General features: G+C 39.1%; 1 protein-coding gene across 1 annotated transcript in view; it reads left to right on the top strand.

Annotated features, from left to right (window-relative positions):
* TAPT1 (transmembrane anterior posterior transformation 1) overlaps nucleotides 1–25169 on the top strand; it is a 63975-nt gene that overhangs the window by 22199 nt on the left and 16607 nt on the right. Inside the window, 7 exon segments of the mRNA XM_032632817.1 lie at nucleotides 4747–4865; nucleotides 15047–15209; nucleotides 17603–17668; nucleotides 17670–17712; nucleotides 17715–17738; nucleotides 19283–19380; nucleotides 19564–19633. Of these exon segments, the coding sequence (XP_032488708.1) occupies nucleotides 4747–4865; nucleotides 15047–15209; nucleotides 17603–17668; nucleotides 17670–17712; nucleotides 17715–17738; nucleotides 19283–19380; nucleotides 19564–19633 (583 nt within the window).

Below are 25169 nucleotides of genomic sequence, written 5' to 3'. Positions count from 1 at the left end.
CGCCAGACAGAAAGACCAGGGAACATTAGAGCATGCAATACATGTTTCGTTAAGAGAGAGAAGGAGGAACAAATCAAAGACTGAGCTAGCTCTGGAAAGTTTTCACACAAAACCTTCTGTAGCATTTTGTCTTCCATCCCCGGGAAAATAACACGGAATGGAAAAGAGGTACAAGCCAAAAACTCCAGTGTGGGGTTTCTTCTTGAAGTTTCTCCATTATGCTTTGGTTTTCTGCATTCTGTTATTCATGTAGTGGCCAGTTCAAAGAGATGACATATTTATAAGGCCTCCCCCACCCTGCCCCTCGTAAAGGTGAGATGCAGCTAAAGTAAGATACCACCTTCTTCAAGATGGATAAAGTGAGGTGGGACTGGAGCAGCAGTACCAGAGGAGGAGAGAAATGGGGAAATGGGGTGAGAGAGCAACAAGGGTCCAGTGCGCAAGGCATGACTGTCAGCTGATAGGACGGATGTTCACCCGTGGTTTAAAGAGGCATGTTCCAGAAGCATGGTGCTTCTTTGATTTTAGCCACAACATTGTATTTATTTTGAAATTTCAAGTGGCATTTAAAGGAGATTTTTGTGTTTCTTGAAAGGGAAACAGGGTGGCATATGACACCAATTTAATTGCTTTATAGTCACACCTTGTATATTTCAGGGCAGATTTCATTAGCTGTTACTTAAGACTGCTTGAATGCTTTATGGTTATTTGGTCCAAATGAAGAGGAAATAGTACTTGCCTGTTTTATGGAGATGCCATACCAATTAACTGAAGGTGTGAAAGTACACATTATTCTTGTGAATAATATATACTCAGACCTTTTAATTTTATTAAGATAACATTTTCAAAGCTAGCAGTAAATATATATGTGAAATGTTTATGCCTTTTGTAAATTTGGTTCATTAAATGCCTTTTATTTCTACATTTTTTATGACACTAGGCAAATTGGCAAAAGACAAGTTAGCACAAAGAAAATTACGTTAACTCCTATGCCTAGCAAAAATAGGGAGTAAGATCTTTTTTCTGTGCTTAAACTGCTTCAAAGAGAACATGTAGGGCCTTGAGGCAGACAGACCCAGGCATGAAGGCCAGTTCCTTCACTCTGACCCACAGCCTTGGGCAGGTGTTCAGCCGCCAGAGCTGTGGTTTCCTCGTGTGCTGAGCAGGGATGAAAATCGCTAGCTCAAGAGCTGATGGGGGATTAAGTAGTAAGCACTCACCACTCGCCTGGAGGATGGAAGACACAGGAGTCCCTCTTGGCACATCTCCTTTAGACTCCTGGATCACCAGGTAAATTAAATGAGATGCCCTCCAGCGCCCAGTAGGGCGCCAGGCTCACTCTCAGCCCAGCAGGGGTTTCTTTACCTCCCTCAAGGATGAATGTTTTCAGGATTACATCTTGTTTACTTTTTTTGGAAGTTTTCTCATTTTCATTTGTAAAGAATTTAAGAGAATGCTGTGCTTTGTGAAAAAAGTTAACACCTGAACAGTAGATAGAGGAGTTGGGTCACTTTTCCATGTTTCTAAACCCTGAAAGGCATCTCTTTTGCTTTACTTGTGTATTGCATGTTCTCACATAGATGGATCCCTTCTTTCCGCCCAGCTGAAGTTTCTTTAGATCACAGCCACTTGCTTTCCTTCCATTTTATTTTTTATTTTTTAAATTTTATTTATTAATTTATTTTTGGCTGCGTTGGGTCTTCATTGCTGCACGCAGGCTTCCTCTAGTTGCAGCGAGCGGGGGCTACTCTTTGTTGCGGTGCACAGGCTTCTCATTGTGGTGGCTTCTCGTTGTGGAGCATGGACTCTAGGTGCGCGGGCTTCAGTAGTTGTGATATGCAGGCTCAGTAGTTGTGGCTCGCGGGCTCTAGAGCGCAGGCTCAGTAGTTGTGGCGCGCGGGCTTAGTTGTTCTGCGGCATGTGGGATCTTCTCAGACCAGGGCTCGAACTCGTGTCCCCTGCATTGGCAGGCGGATTCTTAAACAACTGTGCCGCCAGAGAAGTCCCTCCTTCCATTTTAATATTGAGATCTGTTATATTGACAGCTCCAGGTGGTCTTTATGTGGTCAGCACACAGTGCAGGGAAGATTTTTTCTTGCCCACTGAGTCTACTGGGCTGGTTTAAAATGTGAAGGGGAGGATACACAACAAGGTCCTACTGTATAGCACAGGGAACTATACTCAGAAGACTGTGATAAACCATAATGGAAAAGAATATGAAAAAAGAGGGCTTCCCTGGTGGTGCAGTGGTTAAGAATCCGCCTGCCAATGCAGGGGACACGGGTTTGAGCCCTGGTCCAGGAAGATCCCACATGCCACGGAGCAACTAATCCCGTGCACCACAACTACTGAGCCTGCGCTCTAGAGCCCGCGAGCCACAACTACTGAGCCCGCATGACGCAACTACTGAAGCCCACGCACCTAGAACCCGTGCTCTGCAACAAGAGAAGCCACTGCAATGAGAAGCCCATGCGCCGGAACGAAGAGTAGTCCCCGCTCGCCGCAACTAGAGAAAGCTGCACACAGCAACAAAGAACCAAAAGCAGCCAAAAATAAATAAATAAATAAATTAATTAATTAACAACAACAAAAAAAGTATGAAAAATGTCTATGTGTATAACTGAGTCACTTTGCTGCACAGCAGAGATTGACACAACATTGTACATCAACTCTACTTCAATAAAAAGAAAAATTGAAAAAAAAAGTGAAGGGAAGGCCCATTAGACTTCTGTTACTGTTGTTTACCATGATACTAATACACATTCCTCTAAGCCTAAGAAAGGTGACTGTTCTTTAAAAGAAGGTTTGATTCTTTAAGAGACAGTTTTCGTCATGATTACTTTTCTCATCGGTGTTCTTGTTCACACTTCTTCCTCCCCTGGAAAGCTTCCTTCCCCTGTTCCCACCCCTCCACCCCCTCCCAGTTTACCCTCTCCAGGTGTCAGTAGCCCTCATCTCAGATGTCATTAAGAGTCTCCTCCTATGGAGCTTTTTCTAAATCTCCCAAAGTTGGGTTGGCCATTCTTTCTCAGGGCTCCTCTGTTCCTTGTATACTTAGTTCTACCATAGCAGCCGTTACCTCTGCATTGACCTCCTTTATCTACATGCTGGTGTCTCTCTCTGTGAAAATGCGAATAAGCTTGCTGAGGGCAGGAACCCCATCATGAGGTCCTGCCAGGCTCTGTGCCCGCCAGGCTGAGCATCTTACTTGGCCCGTATTAACGGCTTAGTAGATGCTGATGAATGAGTGATGTGTTAATCCCCAGCGTAAGGTCACGAGAAAGACAGCCACTTACGCGGACACAGCAAAATACCTTCTGGGAATGTCAGGTTTCTGTCATTTTCTGCCTTTGGAGTGTAAACAACAGATCACCAGCAAACAGGGAAAGGATTCTTGGTGACAGGAGAGTAAGGACCACTAGCTTTAGGTGGACCTTGCTCAGTCTTTTATAGCACTCCTTTGTGTGTAAAACAAGGGGACAGACAGAACTGTGACTGCTGACGACAGGGTGACTGACTCAGACCAACTACTAAGAAACCTGGCACATATATGTATACATACACATACGTGTGTGTGTGTATATATATATTTTTTTCCTTTGGGACATTCTTGCAAAAAATTAATAAAATGTGTCCTTTCTTATAAAGGTGTGTTAGTTTGCTAGGGTTGCAGTAACAAAGTACCATGAACTGGGTGTCTTAAACAACAGAAATTTGTTTTCTCACAGTTCTGGATGCTAAAAGTCCAAGATCAAAGTGTCAGCAGAGTTGGTTTCTTCTGAGGCCTCTCTCCTTGGCTTGTAGGTGGTTGTCTTCTCCCTGTGTCTTTGTGTTGTCTTCCCTCGGTGTCTTGTCTGTGTCCAAATTTCCTCTTCTTATAAGCATACCAGTCATATTGCATTAGGGCCTACCCTAATGACCTCATTTTAACTTAATTAACTCTCATCTCCAAATACGGTCACATTCTGAGGTGCCAAGGGCTAGGCCTTCAACATCTGAATTTGGTGGGGAGGGATACGATTCTACCAGTAACAGTGTAGATTTTAACTGCTTAATATATATATGTAGGACAGTTTACTGACTAAGAATACATCAAGTGCTGTGTGTGAGGGTGTATATATCATACCATGTTTGTGTGTCAGACATACAGAAAGTCACCACTCTTAAAATAGGGAAGTTTAGTAGCCTGGGTATGGCTACTTCTCTAAGCCATCAAAAGATTCTGTCCTCCTTATGTGGCAAGTATACAAGAAAGGGGGAAACATTACAGATATTAGCAGCTATTCCTCCAATTAAGAATAATGCCTTCTCTGTACAACAAGTTAAAGTATACATGAAATTTTGTTAAAATTAGTAATCTCTTTACATAAGAGTAAGGTTAGACTTTACAAGTTTTGTCTGAAAGGTTTTCTATAATATCTAAAGTTTGAGGAAGTACCCAGAAAGCTACATCAGATGCTGTGGTCAAGGGCAACTTGTGTTTTAATTGACTTGTGTAGGTGGTAAACCAAAGACTCTGGAAGAAGAACTACAAACTTGCATTTTGAAAAGGGATTTTTCATTAGAATATGGCTTGTATACACAAGGAGAAGTACTAACTTGTTATTCCATGGATAAGTTATAAGAAATGAATTTCCTACAAAGCTTAGAAATTCCTTGATTGTTTGAAATTTTCATCTGTAATATTTTAAAGAATATTTATTTTACATTTTGTTTTTTATGTTCTTCTCTGCTTTTAAAATCCAGCTCATGGTCTTTGGAATCTTTCTGTGCCTGGATGCATTTCTGTATGTGTTCACCCTGCTTCCTTTAAGAGTTTTCCTGGCGCTGTTCAGGCTCTTCACACTGCCTTGCTATGGCTTAAGGTAAGTTTAAGATTATGAACTATTTTAAACATTTAAGTTATTTTTACTACTTGTAGTTGAGCTAAATAACCACTTGCATAGATTTTTTAGAATAGGGATAATCATTAAGTTTCTTTCACACTTTGGCCCTTAATGCATAAATGAATACTGTTTATCTTTTTAATGAATGTTATATAATATGCTTATATAATATTTGTACTTTTTATATGTACTTTTTTTTTCCAAATGGTTTTGGACCAGAACTTTGCTTTGGCCAGTAAACAAATGTTAATAATGCAGGAGGCTGTGTAGAAGAATAGAAAAGGCCTAGCACTGAGAGTCAAGGACCAACCACATTGCCACTGTGCTAGCTCAGCCTGTACTTTTATTTTCTTCAAGTCCTTTGGCCTCCTGGGCATCATCTGTAAAGTGAGGACCAGGTGCTAGGCTGGGAGGTAGGTGGCGGCTGGCATCAGAATCTCCTAGGGAGCTCTTAGTACAGGGTTCCTCCTCTGTCTCATTTGTGAGTCTCTATCTTCATGGCCTAGCTAGCCTTAGTTACTGCTTACAGGTGAGACCCCCCTCTGATTTGTGAGAGGGGAAAGCTCTTGAAGACCATTGTCCTGGTGGGAAGGATCAGACAGTCTGGCCCAGCATTGATTAACCGACGAGTCACGAGCAACTACTAACTTCTCTAAGCTTGTGTCCCCATCAGTAAAAAGGGGATGTTTAGAGCCAGCATCTTTTACCACAAAGACTGAGAGATGTGCAAAGAATACCTAGTGTAGTGCCTGGTTTGTAGTAGACAGGAATAAATACTAGTTTCCTTCCTTCCTTCTCTTCCAAAACTGGGAACAGGAAGATGAAAATGTAAAGCTTATGTGAATCTTATTGCTTTTTTGGTCTTGAAGTTAGAAATTTGGATTTTACAGTTTTTTTCTCTGTGGTTACATCAACATGCCTCTGCTCTGTGTGGTCACTCTCTGTAACATCATTACAGTGTTCTTAGCATAGTTGCCCAATTTACGTTTCTCACATGCGTCATTTTTCTAAATACGTTTCATTCCGAAAAAGTTACAAAATACTGAAATGGACAATAATATGTGAAACTTTATTTAACTATAAAAGAGGTAACTCTTCCATGGTATATTAAATATATGAATAATAACATTGTCATCAGTAACCATGGAAACTGACTTATAAAATTATTGATCAACATACAGAATTATATGTTGATTTTTTTTTAAGACCAAAGTCATGGAAGAGTCTCTTTTAAAGTAATAAACAAGCATATACTTGATATTTAGTATGTACTGAATAACACATAACAGTCCTTTTAAAAATGGCCTTAATCAGTCTTAATACGGAAGAAATCCCTCCAGTGTAAACTGGAAGGATTTATCGATCGTGATGATCATATTGTGATAAGAGTAAAGGCTCTTCTTTGCAAGATGGCATGGGGTAGATTATAAGAATTAAGGTCACATCATTGTTATATGTGATACTTCATATTCTATAATCTTCCTCTCCTTCCAGAATGAAAGAATTATGTTATATATTTTATTAATTTCTTGTTAATCAAACGGGAGTATCTTTTTTAGGAGTTTACCATCAACTTTAAGATATTCAAGTACGTGCTTTATGCCTTTGGGAGAATTTTTAAGAAGACTTTATTCGTATCAGCAAACCTTTTTTTTTCAGACATTTGTAGCATGGTACTCCAATATTCAGAAAGCCTAACCTTGTATACTATCACTATTCCTTTATCACTGTTGGGAGCTCAGTAGAATCATGGTTATTTCAGTTACCTTTTCAGAAGACCAAGAAAAAAAATATAAGACATTACTAAATGGAAGTCTTCATGTGTGATTGCCTAACAAGAATAGACGCATGGAAAGTTGGATAAAGCCCAGGTGAGGCTATCTGACATAAAATAGCTCGTGTCTACACTATGAGCTAGATTATTTTTTAGTTATTCTTTGATCAACAATGTGAGGCAAGTTCGTGCTCCAGCTGCCTTTAAGCGAATGGCTTTTAAAGACAGAGCATGTTCTCCGTGGCTGTTGGCACTATGAGATATAGCATTAAAAGGATTGTAACCTAAAATCAACAAGAGCCATCTTGTTACACAGGTATCTAAACTGTGTCCCTTGTCACTTGGGGAGCAAGGCACCAAAGTAGCATTAGGGAAGTCTTTCAGTGTTTGTTCTAAAAACTGGGAGAGATATTGCAGAGAGCTGGGAAGACTTCATCCCTCTACTCCTTGTTGGCTTTAGTGTGAGTGGTCAGTGGTCCGTAGAGCCAACCTTTTCTAGGTATTTTAAGGGGGTTTTTTTTGGCATAAAAAGTAAAGGTGATAACTTTCGTATATTACTTTAAAATACTTTTCAATCTAAATTAATTTGAATAACATTTTAAAACAGAATTCAAGTCCGTTCTATTTTCAAGTTTTTATGGCCAAACTGACACTAGAGGGCAGCCCATCACACTACAGTGAAGACTCCGCTAAGTTTTCCTGGGCAAGCAGTTCTTGCTATTTCTGCAGTTTGGATCAACTGAAAAATTACATTTTATGCCATCACTAATAAATATGTGTATATATAAAACGTGAAGTGCAGTTAAAATTACATAACAGAACTTCAGCACTTTAAATACTCTGTGAGTGTAACAGGCAGATTATACAGAATATGAAGATACTGCCTTCCTGTCTTAGTGCCTTAAGTATACTTTATCAGAATTAGCAAAACTATTGTTAATATTAAGTCTAAGACCTTTCAGATATTTTAGGAATGTAAAACTACATTTTATTTTTACAAAATTATTAATCAGCCAAGTTTTGTCATCTCACAGCTTTTCTTCCAGCATTCTCTACTTCCATTCAAGATTATTTGATTTGTCTTGCCTGTAGCTGTATCATGTCCCATCTTCTTAAGCAAACAAAAAGTGCTCTTTCCTTCAGTCTGACTTTATTTTTTCAACGAGGTAAGAAGAAATTAAAGAGACCAGCAAAGAGGTTAATTGCATTCTTTTTTCTGTTTTCTTTTTCTCACTCTCCTGTATTTTAGTTTTCTTTCTATTAAAAAAAAAAAAAAGAAAGTTACTATTGATATCTTCCTAGTCTCTTAGTTGTTTGAAATTATTCCCCAAAAGCCAGGTGAGGGGTGGGAAGGGATATTTGTCAAAGTAATCAAGATGCTGACATGAAAACAGCAACAGTTTGCAGGCTCTAGTGCTGTGGTTTCAGTGTCACATCATAGCAGAGTACTATTATTGCCCTCTTTTCAGAAATGGGATTGGTGTTCTCACCTCCTCTACGTGCAGAGTTGTATCTGGTACAGCATTTGTGAGAGGCTTCCGAAAGCTGACAGCCTCCCGGGTTTTCTGCTTTAGAATTGATTTTTTGAACCTACTTCTAAATCTTCTGCAGACTTGCTGTGGGTTTTGGTTTGGGGGTGTTTGTCAGTACTGACAAACTAAATAGACTTTCTGCCTTTCACTAAGCCTGAGGGCCAGGGCAAATCTGCAGCCCTTAAGAAACCAGCCTTTATCGTGATTGCTCCCCTGGTGGACATTTTGCCAGCTTTTGACCCTGTTAAAATATTTTTCATTTTGAGATGTTGGCAGGGTAATTTTCTTGACTCGGTAGTTGTGTGTGTGTTATCTGCAAAGGGTGTACTGCTTGCATAAAAAGTTTACACCTGTCCTTAGTAATTTCAAGAATATTTAGGTGAAAACTATTGCTAATGAATTTACAGTCTTGAAAAGCCTTTGCCCTTAACTATTTTGTTGTAGACTAAAGTAAAGAAATACACCCAGATTCTTTAAAAGCCAACTGATTTATGTATGTCTTCCCTCTTTCTCAGGATAGTATAATTTTTTAAAAACATTTGAGAAACTTCTTGAATTAGGATAATTTTTTTTAATGATGAGGACATGAAAATCAGAATTGTTTTGATTTATTATATGAAGTGTCTTTGTTTCTTGGAAGAATGAAAGTATTTTGTTGTTTAGAAAAGTAGACTGCTCTATATTATGCTAAAGAGGTATCCAACATTATTTTTTCCAAATTTACTTATAGAATAAATAAATAATAACCAGTTGTATGTGTGTTTTTAATTCACCTGGCATTTTTTCTGGATCCTTTTTCCTCCTCCTGCCTGTGGCTTCATTTTGTGTTGTAGAAGCCTCAGTCACATTTGAGTTAAAAGTTGAGGGAGATTGTAGAGAAAAGCAGTACTAGCTGGTGCCAGGAACTGATAGTTTTGAAAACTTTGCTAAAATATTTTAGACAGTAATAAGTGTAGAGTAGGTTTAAGTAATAAATGCTAGAGTAATTTTCTTTTACTATTGGAGCAAATAAAATATGTGCAAGTAAATTTTACTGATTTCTCACCTCGGTTTTAGGCATAACTCTTACTTGGGCTTTATGTACTTTTTTGTTTTTCAGAGGCAATGGTGTCTTTTTCTTTTGAGAATTTACCCCACAGAAAGCTCTCATCTCCCGAAGAATTATGAATTTCAATGCTTGAGAGTTTCTTAACCCATTGGGTTTCTTCCGTATGCCTTACCTCCTCCAAGGTAGTTCTACTTAAAATTAACTGCACACATATGAACACACACACATATACATAATAGATTTTTCTCTTTTTAGATATAAGCCTTATTTTTGGCCTGAGTGATTCGTGCCACCCCTGTCGCGCATGTAGGGAGAGCTCTTGGTAACTTTCTCTGGGGAAACAAGTACGTCTGTCATTTCCTCTTACCAGGGCTGGTCTACGTGGCTGATTTGTAGAGAGCAATATATTTGTCAGAGAGTCTTCCTAACCTCAGTTTTATTGTCCGCTGTTTCCTCACCATGACGCTCTAAGTAGCGTAGCAACATTACAACCTTCTCTCTTTCTTTCTCTCTCGTAAATCAGACCGAAGGGAGGAGCACTTTCACTTCCTTTATAGAATGGAATGTGGTGTCACAGGGACTCCTCGTGGTGAGTAAACCCTGATTTTTCCTTCTATACTCTCGGCCAAATTGACATCAGTACAAACGAATACTGATTATAATGAAAAAATATAGACATAACCATTTGGAGATGGACACATACTGAAGAAAATGTGGTTCCCTGTCCTTACTTGGTCATAGAGCTTTGTCCACATTTGTGCAGGATTTCACCGTGATCTCATCTAACATAAGAAAATCACTTGATAAAATGATCTTTAATTATACATGTCGGACTAGACCTGACATCAAGTACTTTATTCCCAATGCCACATCAGTCAGCTGAGCCCTTCAGTGTGAGCAGTTTTTATTTTGCATCCTCCAGGCACCAAACATAGCTTATAAAACCAGTGGTTTTTTCCTAGTATAGTTTGAAATTATTTTCAAAGCCCAAGGAACGCTTTAGTCATTCAGTTTAAGCTTTTATAATTATTTTTCTACTGTCTGTCACAAAAACTTAAGATTTAAAATTTTCAGTCTCCTAATTAAGGAAAATATCTTAATCTTAATACTTTATTCCAGTTTACTCTAAAATTATAAAACGACTTCTCTTTCAAAAATGGAGACCATTTTTAATAGCTCACGTTTTTTTCAATAGTGCTTATATATCTTCATTCTTTCACTTATACCACAAATAGCTAAAACTGTTAAAAGAGAAAGAGAGAAAAAAAGAAATCCCACCTGCGTATTTTGTAATGAAGTAGCTCATGCTGGTACCTTGGCATGTTTCAACACCAGTTTGAAAATTAACTAGGCAGGGCTTATCCCAGTTCTCTTAGTCATTTGTGTTGCCTCCTCTTCTTTCCTGATCTTTTTCTGTTCACTATCAGTTTTTACTGTAATCTTAGTTGGCATAGTACCTTCTGCTGAACAGGGTGCGGAAAAAGCCTACACCTGGTCATCTTGGTTTACTACATCATTCTGTTCCCCAAAAGTGCCCTTGAAACAACTGGGTCACTTTATTCGGTAATTGTGCAAATCCAGGGAAAGTATTTGAAAGACCAAAAGATAAAATTTAGAAATGTAGACAATTTAATTTCTGTAAGAGTGGCTTAACTTGAAAATTAAAAAAAATTTAAGTTGACTATCTTGTTTAATATTACTTGTCTTGTGATAACTCACAGCCAGCTGTAAATTAGATTTAGTGGGTTTTTCACTTTGTCCAGCAGCTTCCTCCACTTGTTTATGTGTTAGTGTGGGATTTTCAGTGCTTGCAAAACGAATTGCCAGTAACCACTGTTTAACAGGCATTTATAAGGAAGAGCTTCAGCCTGAAAGTATTGTTCATAAACCAATTCAGAGTTGATTGGCAGGGCTGTAGAGAAGCTTCTTCTGGAGTTGGAAATACTTATCATATATCATATCTAAAAATGTCCTGGCAGAGAAGGAAAACAAATGCTGGAACTGGTTCAAGTTGTTTTAATCAGCTGGACTTATTTTGAGGTTAGATTTTTTCTTACTCAGAGAAGCTGTGATGCCCCCTTAGAAATGATTTTATTATTTTTGCAACTTTCCTTCTTTCATTTACAGGGAAATTTATATGAAAACAAGACCCTTGTTTCTTAAGAGTTATGCTTTTTCTTTTTTATTTGAATAAATCCTCTTATTTTGAAATTAAGGAGAAAATCAGAGTCATCTCTGTACAGTTATGATGTAAGCAATGGAAAATTTTCACCAAAGCAGAGAGTGCACATAAAGCAGTGCACAGATCCAGTGAAAATAGTCCTTTTCTCCCTCTTTTTAGAAATGAAAAATTACAGCTATTTTTGGTTTTTAGCACAATAATTTTTCCATATGAGATGACAGTACAGTGATAAATTATACAGTATTAAATTATGCTGAAAAGATAAAAGATACCGAGTTGCTGATTCCTGTAAGTTTAAAAGTTCTTTTAAAGAAAAGTCTAGGACGGTAGATGGGAGTGAGAACATGCCTTCTGGAGCCAGATGCAGAGGGTCAGATCCCTGGTCCCCCACATCTGATTCCTGACCATGCAGCTGCAGGCACGTCTTGATACTCTTTGCGTCATCTGTGAAATTGGGATGGTGATGTACCTTCCTCATAGGATCTCATAGGATTGTCGTGGAAACTAGAACAGATACGTGCCAAGTGCCTAGAATGGTGCCTGCCTCATAGGACCTGTGGATTGTAGCATAAGGTGTTTCTTCAACTCTTCCGCCATTTTTTACAGCCTGGTTTAATCCTAAGCAAAGAAAGCTAAATTAAAGTTGTTTATTTAAAATTTAAAAATTTAAATTTATTATCATCTTGGTTTAAAATGTGTGGTATTACGTTATTTGGGGAGGACAGCTTTCCAATGTTTGGTAGCTAATTTCTAACAATGGCTTGTATCGAATATAATATTCCTTCTTAGATATACTAACACACTGTTCCTTTGTTGTAAATGTTATAAAGAAACAAAATTGGACAGATAGGTATTAAAAATCCTTTTATCTCTTAAATAAAGTGCTTTGACTGAGATCACTTAACTAAGTAGATGCCAGTCTAGTACCAAAAGCTCTTAAGTATAGATTTCTACTTTAATTAGTTATCTAAATCTTTTGGGTAAATTAATGCAAATTCATTAATACCACCCTACTTTTCGTTCCTATCGTTTTCTTTAGTTCATAAAACATGACCTCTAGTTCTTAAAACACAGAGGCCCCCGACTATGGGTGATCTGTGCTTTTCAGCATATGCTCAGCTGTGCAGCACTTCTGAGGGGGAGGTGGGTGTGTGCTCCTGGCTGATGCTTCGGGTTGACCCTGGCCATCCCAGGGGAGACAGGCACACGGGCCAGGAGCCAAGAGTGTTCCGAATGTCTCCTCTTCTCATTGTTTGACTTAAAAATATGTTTACCTCCAGCTCTTGACAAATATACCGCTTCCATTTTTTTATCTTGGGGTCCAGCAGCGAATTACCTCGATATTTGAACAGCCCTTGGCAGAGTTCTGTGTTCTGGGCTAGGTGTTTGGATATGGGAAACACAGCTCACTCTGGATTTCATGAGGGGAAAAGGTCCAGAGTCTACAGGGAGAGAGAGGAACAGCACTGGAGACAGAAAGGGACAGAAAAATGATGATAGACATTGATCAGCTTTGTCCTTGAGGCAGTTTTTCCCAAGATTTCAACTTCAACTACTAAGAATAACTCCCCTCGGCTTGTGCCGTGGTGGTATGACTTGGACACGTGGCGTGACTTGGACTATTCTGACCCGTCTCTCCATCTAGCTAGTTGGTTCAGCCCAGTGTCTTCTCATCCTCTGCTAGCCCTCCCTGGACCCAGTCTTCTCAGAATTTGTCTCTTTTCTGGATTTTTGCAGATTTCCTATTCTCTCTGTGAAGAGGTCAAATTCACACCTGACTGAAAACCTCTGCATACTACAATGTAGTACACAATGCAGTATGTATTGTAGAAAACAAGTATGAGGTTCTGTAGCACATCTGGCAGAATTGGCATTGCATGCCTCACTGTTATCTTATAGAACAGTGTTCTGGGTAGCAGTTACGGGTTCCTTGTTGAGCCCTACAAGGATCTTTGGAAGAAAAGAGCCCCCGATCTGAATGTGGACAAGGGCTAAGAAGGCGCTCCAGAGAGAATAGGGAGCCAGGAAATAACAAGTAAGTAGAGAGCTCAGGACGCCAATAGGCCGCTGGAAAGGGAGCTCACTCCTTAGGAAGGTCCTAAAGTGTTGTCCACAACAGGCAGCGATGAAGAGACTCTGCGGCTCCTAATGCCAGTATTCAGGCTTTTTATTGATTGTATGATACATATGTAAAAGCTGCCAAAGCAGGAGACTGAGCATTTTCTATCTTGAGGAATCAGCCTGTAGTTGACTTAGAGAAACACCTTTCCCATTCTTGTCACAGGAATTTTACGTTCAGTGAAAGAAGTCTTAAATTTCTTCTTTTCTAATGTATTTTTTTGCTGTGTCTTTAGGAAGACATTTCCATTCACAATTTAGGTTTAGCTCCTTATACTCTGATCTCAAAAGTAAGGAATGATTCTGCTTGTATTAATTATGAAAAAACCACAGTTGACACTTGAGCGACTGGGGGTTAGGGCACCAACCCTGTGCTCAATAGCCAGCCCCCCCGTATACACGATCCCTCCGTGTCCGAGATTCCTCTGTATCCATGGTTGCTCATCCATGGACTCAACCAATCGCAGAGCACGTAGTACTGAAGTACATATTTATTGAAAAATCCACATATAAGTGGACCCGTGCAGTTCAAACCCATGTTGTTTAAGGAGCAACTGTATTTTCGACTCATGTCATAGACGGCTAACTTTTGTAATATAAAAGCTGTCCTACAAACCAGTAAGAGAAAGATGTGAGGAGAGAATTCACACACAGTATAAATAACTTAAATATATAAAGAAGATGTCAGTCTCCTAATGAGAGAAATTAACATTGAAACTACTAGATTCAATTTTTTCACCAGTGGCATTGGCAGAGATCCCAAAGTTGATCAAATGCTAATTGATGCACGTGGGCTTACAGGTGTCTAGTGCAAGTGTAAATTGGTACAAACCTTGCAGAGGGCAGCGCAGCTGCTATTATCAAAATGTCAAGTGAACATAACCCTGAGATTCCAGGTTTAGGACTTTATCCTATAGATGCACTTTCACTGACATGGCATGACATGTACATTGCATCGTGGTTTATAGTTGCAGAAGGCTGGAAATCTGTCAATGATATGTTACATAATTAGATACATCCACACAGTGGGGCACTGCACTGTCATGTAATATGAATTCCTTATGAACTGATATGGAAAAATCTGTTATGCTGTTAAATAAAAAGTGCAAAGTGCAGAAACACCATGCGTAGAGTGCTAGCACTGCGTAAGAAGGGCTGAGCCAGTGGGGCCTCCAGGGCTTCCCGATGACGGTGGGAGGCTTGTGTCTTCTTCGTGGAAATCCGTTGCTTCCAGGCACTCTATCAGCAGCCGCCTGCCTTCGGTGTTCACTTGTTTAGGTTCCCCACTTCTAGCAGTAATTCTGGTTTAATATTTATATTCTCTCCTTGGGCAGAAAATTTCATAATGTTGAGTAGTCAGCATAACTTTCCTTGTTAGTTTGAAAGTTTTGAAAGATCAACCTAGGTCCCATTACCTTTGTTTGCCACTGTATGTCCAGTAAAGATTATTTATTCAGGGACACAGAAGGTAAAACTCATATTTTCATTACTTCTCATATATTTCAGGGACAGACGTTTGCTTCAGCCTGCCCAGGTGTGTGACATCTTGAAGGGTGTCATTTTGGTCATCTGCTATTTTATGATGCACTATGTGGACTACTCCATGATGTATCACCTGATTAGGGGCCAGTCCGTCATCAAGCTCTACATCATCTACAATATGCTCGAGGTGAGTCTGGGCCCTCATTACCCTCCAGGCAGTCCAGCGCCCCAGCCTGCACAGGCCTGGCCGGTGGCACACGGCTCCGAGCCTTCCAATACAGAACACTTTCCTGCAGGCTCTGGTAATGGTGCTTCTGGCCTCCAGTGTTTCCTCCGGTCATTGGCGACCCTGTTGAAGTGCACATTCTGATTTAGTAGGCCTGGGCTGGCTCTTTCTAACAAGATGGTGCTTGTGCTGCCGGCCCTGGGGCACACTGAGGGTAGCAGGTCCTCAGGGCACAAAGTGTCCTCAAGTAGGGAAGAGGGGTACCTGCTGCCTAGACATTTCTGAGTCAGTGCTCCCTTGAGAATGTAAACTGTCAAATGGTAGAGAAATTTATTTTGCAAATTCATTGGAAACCTATGTATACTTTTTGCTAGAATTTTTAAATTTATGAAGATACTTTTAGGGTTATGTGTATGTTGGCTATAGTAGATTTATATTTTAAGTTGGTTTTGAATTTTCACACCAAGCAAGTTAAACCATTTCCCGATTTCTCTAAGTACTTAACATTTTGAATACAATATGTCTTCCAAGTACGCTGCGCTTTAAAGCAGTCATCATATGAAAATCTGCATTTACATAAATTAACAGTTACACAAAGCAAAGAAAACGTGCTTTGCTTTATAGGCAGAAACTTAATAAGTCAGATAGATGGTAAGCCAACCTGGGTTATATAATTAACCTCTGAGACTCAACTTGCACTTTCCTATACTACTCTTTGGGGACACAAGTAAGGTCTACCTGTCTTTTCAGTAGTCACAGGCGGGCTTGTCCTGGCGTAGACATGTGGGGTGGTGTGGAGGCTGCTGGCCTTCTGCCCTGAAGCTGCGCTGCCCGGGCAGCTGGGGGCTTTCCATCTCTTCGTAGAAGCCGCAGAACTCTAGCCGTCCTGGTTAGTCCTTAATTCATTGACTGGATGATTTAAAAACCACACCCCCAGCTTCCTGGTTGTAGGCTCGTTGCCACTACACTTGCTTTGCCCCGTTAAGTGTGGGGTGTGGTTGTGAAGCAGAGTAGCCATCTTCTGCTCTCGCCTCCCTCCCACAGAAGGAAAAGCCCAGGCCCCCCTTTCTTCCCTGGCCGCGTGGGTGGCTCTCCGTGCCAGCACCCACTAATCTCCTCCGTGCCCTCCCTCCGGGGATGCAGGTTACCGGGCTTCTCCCTATTCCCAAACTTAAGGCAGACGCCGCCTGATTTACACAGCCCTCTACAAGGTGGTGGTATTACCGTTACTAGGAAACAGGGCAAGCAGAAGGATCCATGAATTGCTGATCAAAGTGGCTTTAAGTACTGATTCCCTTTGTAGACTAGAGTTTGATGAGTGGTTTCAGCATAGTGTAGAAGAGTCCAGGCTCTAGTATAGAGATAACTACGTCCAATCCTGGTTATCCTGCACATGGCTGCCGGTTGCTGAATGACTCTAACCTTCAGCTTCTCATCTGCGAAGTGGAGATACTAGGGGAATTACCAGGAGTACACGAGACAGCCCGTAGAGGGGCTTAGCACAGACCAGGCATGTGGTAGGAGCTCCCTAAATGGTAGCGATTTATCCCTTCATTCGGCACATATTCAGCCAACACTCCCTACATGCCAAGATCCCGAAGATCCAGAGATGAACAAAGCCTAATCCCCTGGAGCTTATATTCTACAGGTGGGAGAGAGGCAGTCAACAGGGAGGTATTTGGAAACAATAACATAACCCGTGATGAAGAAGAATACGGTAATAGTTAGAGACCACGGGAACACAAAAGACTGGATGGTCTGGGAAGGTCCCTGTCTTAGAATGTGACTGAATCCTGAATGATAAGCCCTTCTGTTTTCTTTTTTTATGTGCTTCTCTTTATTTATCATACTGTATTCATGGAGATCAGAACTTGAAAATGTCTTTAGGAAGCAAAATCTGCTTATTATATTCTTATATGATAAACCTCAAACAAATTACAGCTATTGTTATTTACTGCTTCAGGTGTGAGTAGAGTGGGTCAAATGATATATTTGTCCTAAAGGATTTAAGTTTGAATCCTGAATTTGAGTTCAGAGAGTTTTAAAACCAGAGGAACTGTGATTTTTGATGTATCCTCTCCCTTTTATTTTTGCTACTAAAACTTTTCTTGTTACAAACAGAGTTTACTAGACAAAGTCTAATTCAGGTAACACGAAACTTGAGCACTCGCTGTGTGTCAGAGAATAAGGAAATGTAAGTGAAGAAGTAAATAAAGATCCTGCTCTCTTTTGGAGCCTAGCTTCTAGTAGGATTTAAAAAGTGAGATTTCCAGTATTTGAGTTCACCTCCTGAATTTTAGTAACATATTCAAATGGAATATTGAGAAACACCTTAACAAAATTGTTCTCTTTAGGTAGCAGATCGTCTGTTTTCATCATTTGGACAAGATATATTAGATGCTCTCTATTGGACAGCAACAGGAGCCCAAAGAAAGAAAAAGAGCCCACATCGGGGTGATTCCTCACTTTTCATGGCCGTTCTCTATGTCTGTATCCTTTTAGACTTCTCGGAAATTCCAACCATCAATGCATATTTTACATTATTCTATTTGGTTAGCTGTTTCTCAGATTAAGATGTGTGTGTGTGTCCATATCCTGAAGACTAATGTGAAACCCTCTGCTTTCTTTTGAGAAATTGCTTATAATAGTACAGTTGACCCTTGAACAACACAGGGGCTAATTCAAGTATAACTTACAATTAGCCTGTGTATCCAGGATTCAAGCAGCCACGGACCATTTAATAGTGTAGTATTTACTATTGAAAAATATATGCGTATAAGTGGGCTCATGCGTTTCAAACCCATGTGTTCAAGGGTCAAACTGTAATTGTGAATTAAAGAGTCTCATGTGTACATGACCCTTTGAACTGCTAGAAAATAGTTCTGTTCTCAGTGTAACTGATTATAAGGAAGGATTTTAGAATAAAGGGATAGTATGTTTATACATATTTTAGATTTATATAGATCTATATAACTTTTTCATACATATATTAGAATTTTTTTGAAGTTATCTTTAAACCTGTGAATTCTTTGTTTTAACCCTCAGCTTAAAATGTATACAATTCATCTAGAAATAAAATTTGAAATTGGTTAGGGAGGAATTTTTGAGCTTTTATTTCTCCCTCCTTCATCTCCTGAAAGCTTTTCTTTTGGAGAGTAAATGCTTTACTATATAGCACAGTGTGCATGTGTGTGTAAATATACATACACACACATGCACACCTACACTTAAGGTCCATATGGGATCAGGACTCATTCAAAGGAATGTGTCGTGTGATTTTTTTTTTTTCTGTACTGTCTCTGAAAGAGCAATGCTTGAAAGAATTGGATTAATATTTGGGAAGTTAAAGGACTGTAGGAAAAATTTCTGTGGAGAGTAAAAGCTTGTTCCAAGTATAATGAAGTAAAAAGTTGCTGTTCTAATTTAAATAAACTATTCCATATGTAATATGAGTATAATTCTGCAGCTTGTGGATGTCTTCAAAAATGACATCTGAGGAAGAATCTTAATTATCAGACATTTCTTATTGTCTTATATTCCCTGCCCCCTGCAGAACCAGAGAGGAAAATCAGTTCCAGACTAACTTTTACTTTGTGTTCTCTTCTATTTTAGAATGCAAATTATCTTAATTCACAGTGTATATATCTAGGTCTCTTCTTTCAGTATTTACCATAGTTTATTCCATTTATTTAATAAACTTTTCTGAGATCCTATTTCCCAAGCATTGTACCAAATGCCAAAGATCCAGAAAGAACAAGACAACTGTTTTCCAGGACTCACAGTCTAAATGACTGGATTCATTTCTGCTTTTGTTTTGTTTCATATGAGTTGCATACATCTTATCCCATCAAATTTATATCAACTATAGCTAATAGGGGAATTACAAAGATAATAAAATACTTACGTTAAGACTTGATTTAGAAAGCATAGTCATATTTTTTCCCCATTATAAACTTGCAAGATTTTATAGCATTATCTATTAATATAAACTGAAAACAAACTTAAGTTTTTTCCTTGACATCACTTACTGCTAGTTTTGCATGCGATCCTTATAATGGTTCAGGCAACAACTCTCAACGTGGCTTTTAACTCACACAACAAGTCCCTGCTTACTATTATGATGTCTAATAATGTAAGTATGAGATTTTATTTTACATTTACATTTGAGGTTATATGGTATTTAACAGCAGTATTCTGAATGGGAAAAAGTTATTTTTTCTAAATGTTATTTATTCCCTAAGAAGTTTTATATGTAGCATGTCCATTTTTAAAACTGTGTTAATGATGAAGATGATATTTGTGTTTACTATTTCAGTTTGTTGAAATTAAAGGAAGTGTTTTCAAGAAGTTTGAAAAGAACAATCTTTTTCAAATGTCAAATAGCGGTATGTACAATCAGATTCTACTTGTAGCTTTATGCAGTATTATTTTGTAACTCATTCTGAAACTCTAATGTCACTTTTCCTATGGGTCACTGTTTTCTTTGACTTAAGCTGTGCTTGCTTTTATTCTCTCAACATCTTTACTAAGTATTTTTTTGATTATTTTGGTTATTGTAATCTCAGGATGTTTAAGATAGTAAAAAATTACAGGTATTTGTATCTCACCTTACCATACTTTCAGAAGCTTCTCATTGATCCAGAAATTTCTTAGGAGCAGCTGATATTATTCCATTTTACAGATGTGAAAGTTGAAACAGAGAGTAATTTGACTTCCCTGAGGTCACTCACTTAGCTACTAAGAGAATTCTGATGATAAACCTCAGATTGGCTCTCAGTTGTAGACTTTTTCAGTTGTGCCTTACCGCCTCCTTTCTAATTCTAAGATGTGTGAGGGCACAAAATTTATCCCCAGAAACCTTATCTTACATAGTTAGGATAATCGTAGCAGCACAGTGTCTTGGTTCTCAAGGTGTGGCCCATGGAACCCTGGAGGGGAGTCCCAAGACCCTTCCAGGGAGTCTGCAAAGTCAAAACTGTTTTCATAAGAATATGAAGACATTACTTTTCTCTTTCACCATGTTGCCATTTGCACTATGGTGGAAAACAGGGATGAAAAAGCCAGTGAGAGATCACCACGCGCCCACTGGAATGGCTGGTCCTGTGGCTGCCAGTGTGTGTCAGTGACGCTGGGGAGTGCCCCGCACTGATGGTGGATGTGAATTGCTGCAGCTGCTCTGGGAAACCTTTTGGCGGTTTCTTACACAGTTACACATTGACCTACCCTGTCACTCACCAGCGGGAACACAGTTTCACAAAAGGACTTGTACTTGTAAGAATTGTAATGGCAGCTTTATTCATAGCCCGAAACTGGGAACAACCCAAATCCTCCCATTAAGAAGAGAGCAGATAAATGAATTTTGGTATATCTACACTGTGGGTAAATAAATTTTGGTATATCTACACTGTGGGACACTATTCAGCAGTTTAGAACTACGTATATTCAGCTACATGGATGAATCTCAAAAGCCTCATGCTGAGTGAAAAGAGGCCAGACACAAATAAGTACCTACTGTGTGATTTCATACTTATGAGGTTTATGATCAAATAAAATTAATTTATGATGATAGAAATAAAAGAGTGATTACTGACTGGCCGTGGTGGTTGACTGGGGAAGGGAGCAAGGAAACTTACTGTAGTGATGGAGCTGTTCATATTTTAGTGATGGGAATGGTGGCATAGCTTATGCATTCATCAAAACTCAATCAAATTGTACACTTAAAAGTAAAATTTCACTGTACATAAATTTTGCTGTACGTATATTAGACAGAAAATACTGGCATATGAATATATTAAAGCAAAGGAGTGTTTTAGAATTATAGGAGATTTGATAGCTAGGCGAGGGACAGAAAGAACTAATGAAAACTTTAGATAATTCTGTGGAGCAGTGATAGACCTTAGATCTCAGAGCTTGAAGGGCAGTTGGCACGGTGTCTTCTGTGCAGTAATATTCTTTCAAATGTGTGCTGCCAAGCTCTTTTACATTTGAAATGTAAGAGGAGGGGAGGGATAGGAGGGAAGGGGCGTGCTCTTCTCAGCTTCAGGAGTTAACTCCAGAATATATTGCTTCAGCTATAAGAATTTCACTTGTAGCAGAAATCATATAATTTGTATTTAAATTAATAACCTGGTTTGAGTAGGCACTCTTTGTAGAGCTTTAAACTAGACGTGCAGATCTTTAAGTTATAAGGGTTTTCAGTCTTTATGTGTCGTGAGGAGGAGATTGTGAACTATTTTCAACCTTATCGCCAGTATGTTGATATAATTAATATCCCTTTTTCCTTTCTTTTATAAACAAGTCCCCCAATTTTAATCCTCTTAGCTTAGAAAGTTAAGGAATTCAATATTTCAGCTCTAAGAAACTCTGAAAACAGTAGCATATTAATAAAGCAATGCATGTGAGTCTATAATGGAATTCAGAAGTATATTTTGGCTTAAATGATTAGTAATCAGCATGAAAAGTTTTGCTTTTGTTAGAGGTAAAATAATTCACGTTACAATGCGGGGTGATCTGCATTGTACCCCCTTCTGTCTCCCTTCAAGTTTTATAAGAAATTAATTTTTACCTAAGGTAGAATTTAAAACCTGTTCCCAAGTAAGAAAAAGAAAAATCTGTCGTAGACAATTTCGCTGATGTTGCAGGCAGTACTCAGATATTAAAGGAATAGGTAAGGAGTCCCTAACGCCTGCCTTTCACGTGGTGACTGGGTTTATTGCCTCCTCCACGTGCATTAGCAGCTGTGAAATGAGAGCCAGTCCACAGGATGCTGCCGGTCACACACCAGCTATTTCTTTCCCTGTGAATTTCCACTGGGAAACTGAGCTGCCGTGTTCATGGAATCAAAATTTAGTACCTCATGCTAGTTTAACGTTGAAAACTTGGTTTGGAAATTTTAGAGTGACTTTATCCCTTTCAGTTCTTGCCTAACTGTACATTGTCTTTAGGGGAATTACCTGAGGACACACGAAATAGAGTTTAGTTAATAAAACCCAACTTTTAACATTTTGTCCTTTCTTCCACATCATGTCATTGTATGCCCCAGCTGAGTATGGAACCTAGACCTTTCTGACCTGGGTTCTTAAAATGAAATGTCTTACATAGCTGTTAACCCACTGACAATGTGAACTGTACGTTCAGAAAGATCCTGCAGGAGTTACATTGCTCTGAAGTAAGATTCCAGCTCAGGGTGGATTCTGTTTAACTCTCTTAACATAAGCCTGAGTACCTGCATTAATTTGAATGACTGTTGGAAATAAAAGAGTCACTCACTGCACATTTAAATTGTGACTGTAAATATGTTAAAGTATATCCCTGTTAGTGGTGACTTAGAAGAGGAAAAAGGAGCTTAATAATTGAATATCAGAAATAGTCTTAAAGCATTAATCACCCGTGTTTTTTAAGCTCATTAATAAAGATTAAGAGAAAACATTCCCATTTTGGTAGGAGTTTCACTTTTTGATTAATGCGAGTTCAATCCAAGTCAAAACTGTTCTGAAGATGAGATATGATGTAAATACGTTGTGGGTTGCATTATTAATATTGTAAATAGATAAATCATTCAATCAGCAACATATTTACATCTTATCATTATCAGAATCTATTATTCTAAAAAATGTTACTTCTTTATGTAAGATTTTATTTTATTGCAGAGGAACTGTGTCAGAATTTCGGTATACTTTAGTGATGCTCAAATTTTAAAAGTCATATCTGTAAATTATTTAAATGTACAAAAAACAAAGTTGTGAAAGTACAAGAATGAAACATAGTGGATTTTTTAATAGCCACATAGCAGCCCTCATTTTCATAGTTAGATTGATAAATGAGTGCTTTTTTTATTGTGTTTTAATCTTCAAACTTACCACCTTTCACGTCCCTCATAGTGTAAAATGCATTTATCTACCAGAATTTCTCAATTTTTATTAATCTCTACAGTATTTTGAAATAGTCTGCTTTTCTAAAATCTATTTGACCTTAAATATCTCCCTAATAAAATGGAGTTTTGGGCCTTCCCTGGTGGCGCAGTGGTTGAGAGTCCGCCTGCCGATGCATGGGGACACTGGTTCGTGCCCCAGTCCGGGAAGATCCCACATGCCATGGAGCGGCTGGGCCCGTGAGCCCGTGGCCCGCTGAGCCTGTGCATCTGGAGCCTGTGCTCTGCAATGGGAGAGGCCACAACAGTGAGAGGCCCGCATAACGCAAAAAAAAAAAAAGGAGTTTTTCCCCTTTTGTCAGTATTCTTACAATTGAAATGATTATAGGTTTCCTCTGTGCCGGCAGCTACCATGTGTCCAAGAATCAGATATGATTAATTTAAGCACTGCTCTTGTTTTTGTTTTATTATATAAGACTTCATAAAAATTATGTTGGATTATCTCAAATACTATTTAAATGTTCACAAGGCAGTTTCTTTCCAGATAATTCTGCAGTGAACCAAGTCAGTACCATGGAAAGTAGAAAGGTCAGAAATGAGTACACTTCTTTGCTAAATTTGTTAATGGAAATTAGAAATCCAAAGGGCTTAGCACACATATAGATGCAGCTCTGTGAATAACTGTACAGAATTCCAACTGAAAGTACATGAACAAATTTAATTAGTCCCATAAATTAAGTCCCACAGTTAACTATACATAAGTAGCAGAGAATACATTTTATTTAGATTATGATGGAAATTATTCTAGGACAGGCTTTTCTCAACTTCTTTTTTTTTTTTTTTTTTTTTTTTTTTTGCGGTACGCGGGCCTCTCACTCTTGTGGCCTCTCCCGTTGCGGAGCACAGGCTCCGGACGCGCAGGCTCAGCGGCCATGGCTCACGGGCCTAGCCGCTCCTCCGCATGTGGGATCTTCCCAGACCGGGGCACGAGCCCGCTGTCCGCTGCATCAGCAGGCGGAGTCCTCAAGCACTGCGCCACCAGGGAAGCCTTCTCAGCTTCTTTTAACCTATACTCCCGTTTGAAATCACAGAATAACTTGAAAATGTGATCTAGAACTAGTCACAACATGTGTGCTTTACACTCCACAGTATGCTTCCTTGCAATTCTGCAGTGCCCTTCGAGGGGGCACGCCTGTGCTCTTCACCTGGAGACTCACTGTGCTGTGAGCTTATACCCCAAAACATGGCATTTCATAAGAAATAACGCTATGGATTCATAATAGAACAGCAAATTGTGACCCCTAGCCTTTGAAGAAGTAAAGGTACAGCTCAGACGCCTCACAAATAGGGGCTAGGAGCCAAGCTACCCTAGAAAAGAGGTACTGCTACTAACTAGAGAGAGTTCAGGAATTTAGGGAAGAAGACACATGGAAAACGCCAGCTCACTTACAGAGGCCAAGGTTTAGCTGTAGAACAAAAGTCCAAATCATTTGCTCTAGATTGACAGGGTAAGGTGGAAATCAGAAAGGAAGGACAAAGCTGTCCCAGGAAGGACTTCAGAGTGAAAGTGAAACGCAGAGGGCTATAGGGGGTCCCACAGTTGAATTCCTGAGATATTAGATTTATTAGGGAAATGACAGATGTGTACAGGCTTTTGAGATGGGCACTACATGCGTGATGGCTTCTAGCCACGGCCCTACCATTGCATAGACCCAACACGTGGATGTACCAGCCTACCACAGACAGATTTATTTCATTCCATTTTTTGGTTACATAGTATCTTAGACTCTGATAAGAAGATAACAGCTTCAAAAGTGAAATGTGTAAACTAGCCTTTAGCAGGAATTTACTTATTTGCTTTTATTAAATTCATTCAGACTAAGCTCAGAATACTTAGTAACTTACGGTAAATATCATGAAACCTAATTTTTTGCTCGTTTTATTCCCCTAAGTTCCACATATATCCTTAGTAATGCTATTGTAATACTAGCACTTTCTTAGCTGAAGGATTCATCAGGTCGGTACTTGTATGCTTACTGTTTACCAGATCA

The sequence above is a fragment of the Phocoena sinus genome, chromosome 5, assembly GCF_008692025.1.
Source record: "Phocoena sinus isolate mPhoSin1 chromosome 5, mPhoSin1.pri, whole genome shotgun sequence".
In the NCBI taxonomy this organism is placed as follows: domain Eukaryota; kingdom Metazoa; phylum Chordata; class Mammalia; order Artiodactyla; family Phocoenidae; genus Phocoena; species Phocoena sinus.
Note: the sequence above shows the minus strand (reverse complement) of the source record. Positions and strands in the feature narration are given on the sequence as shown.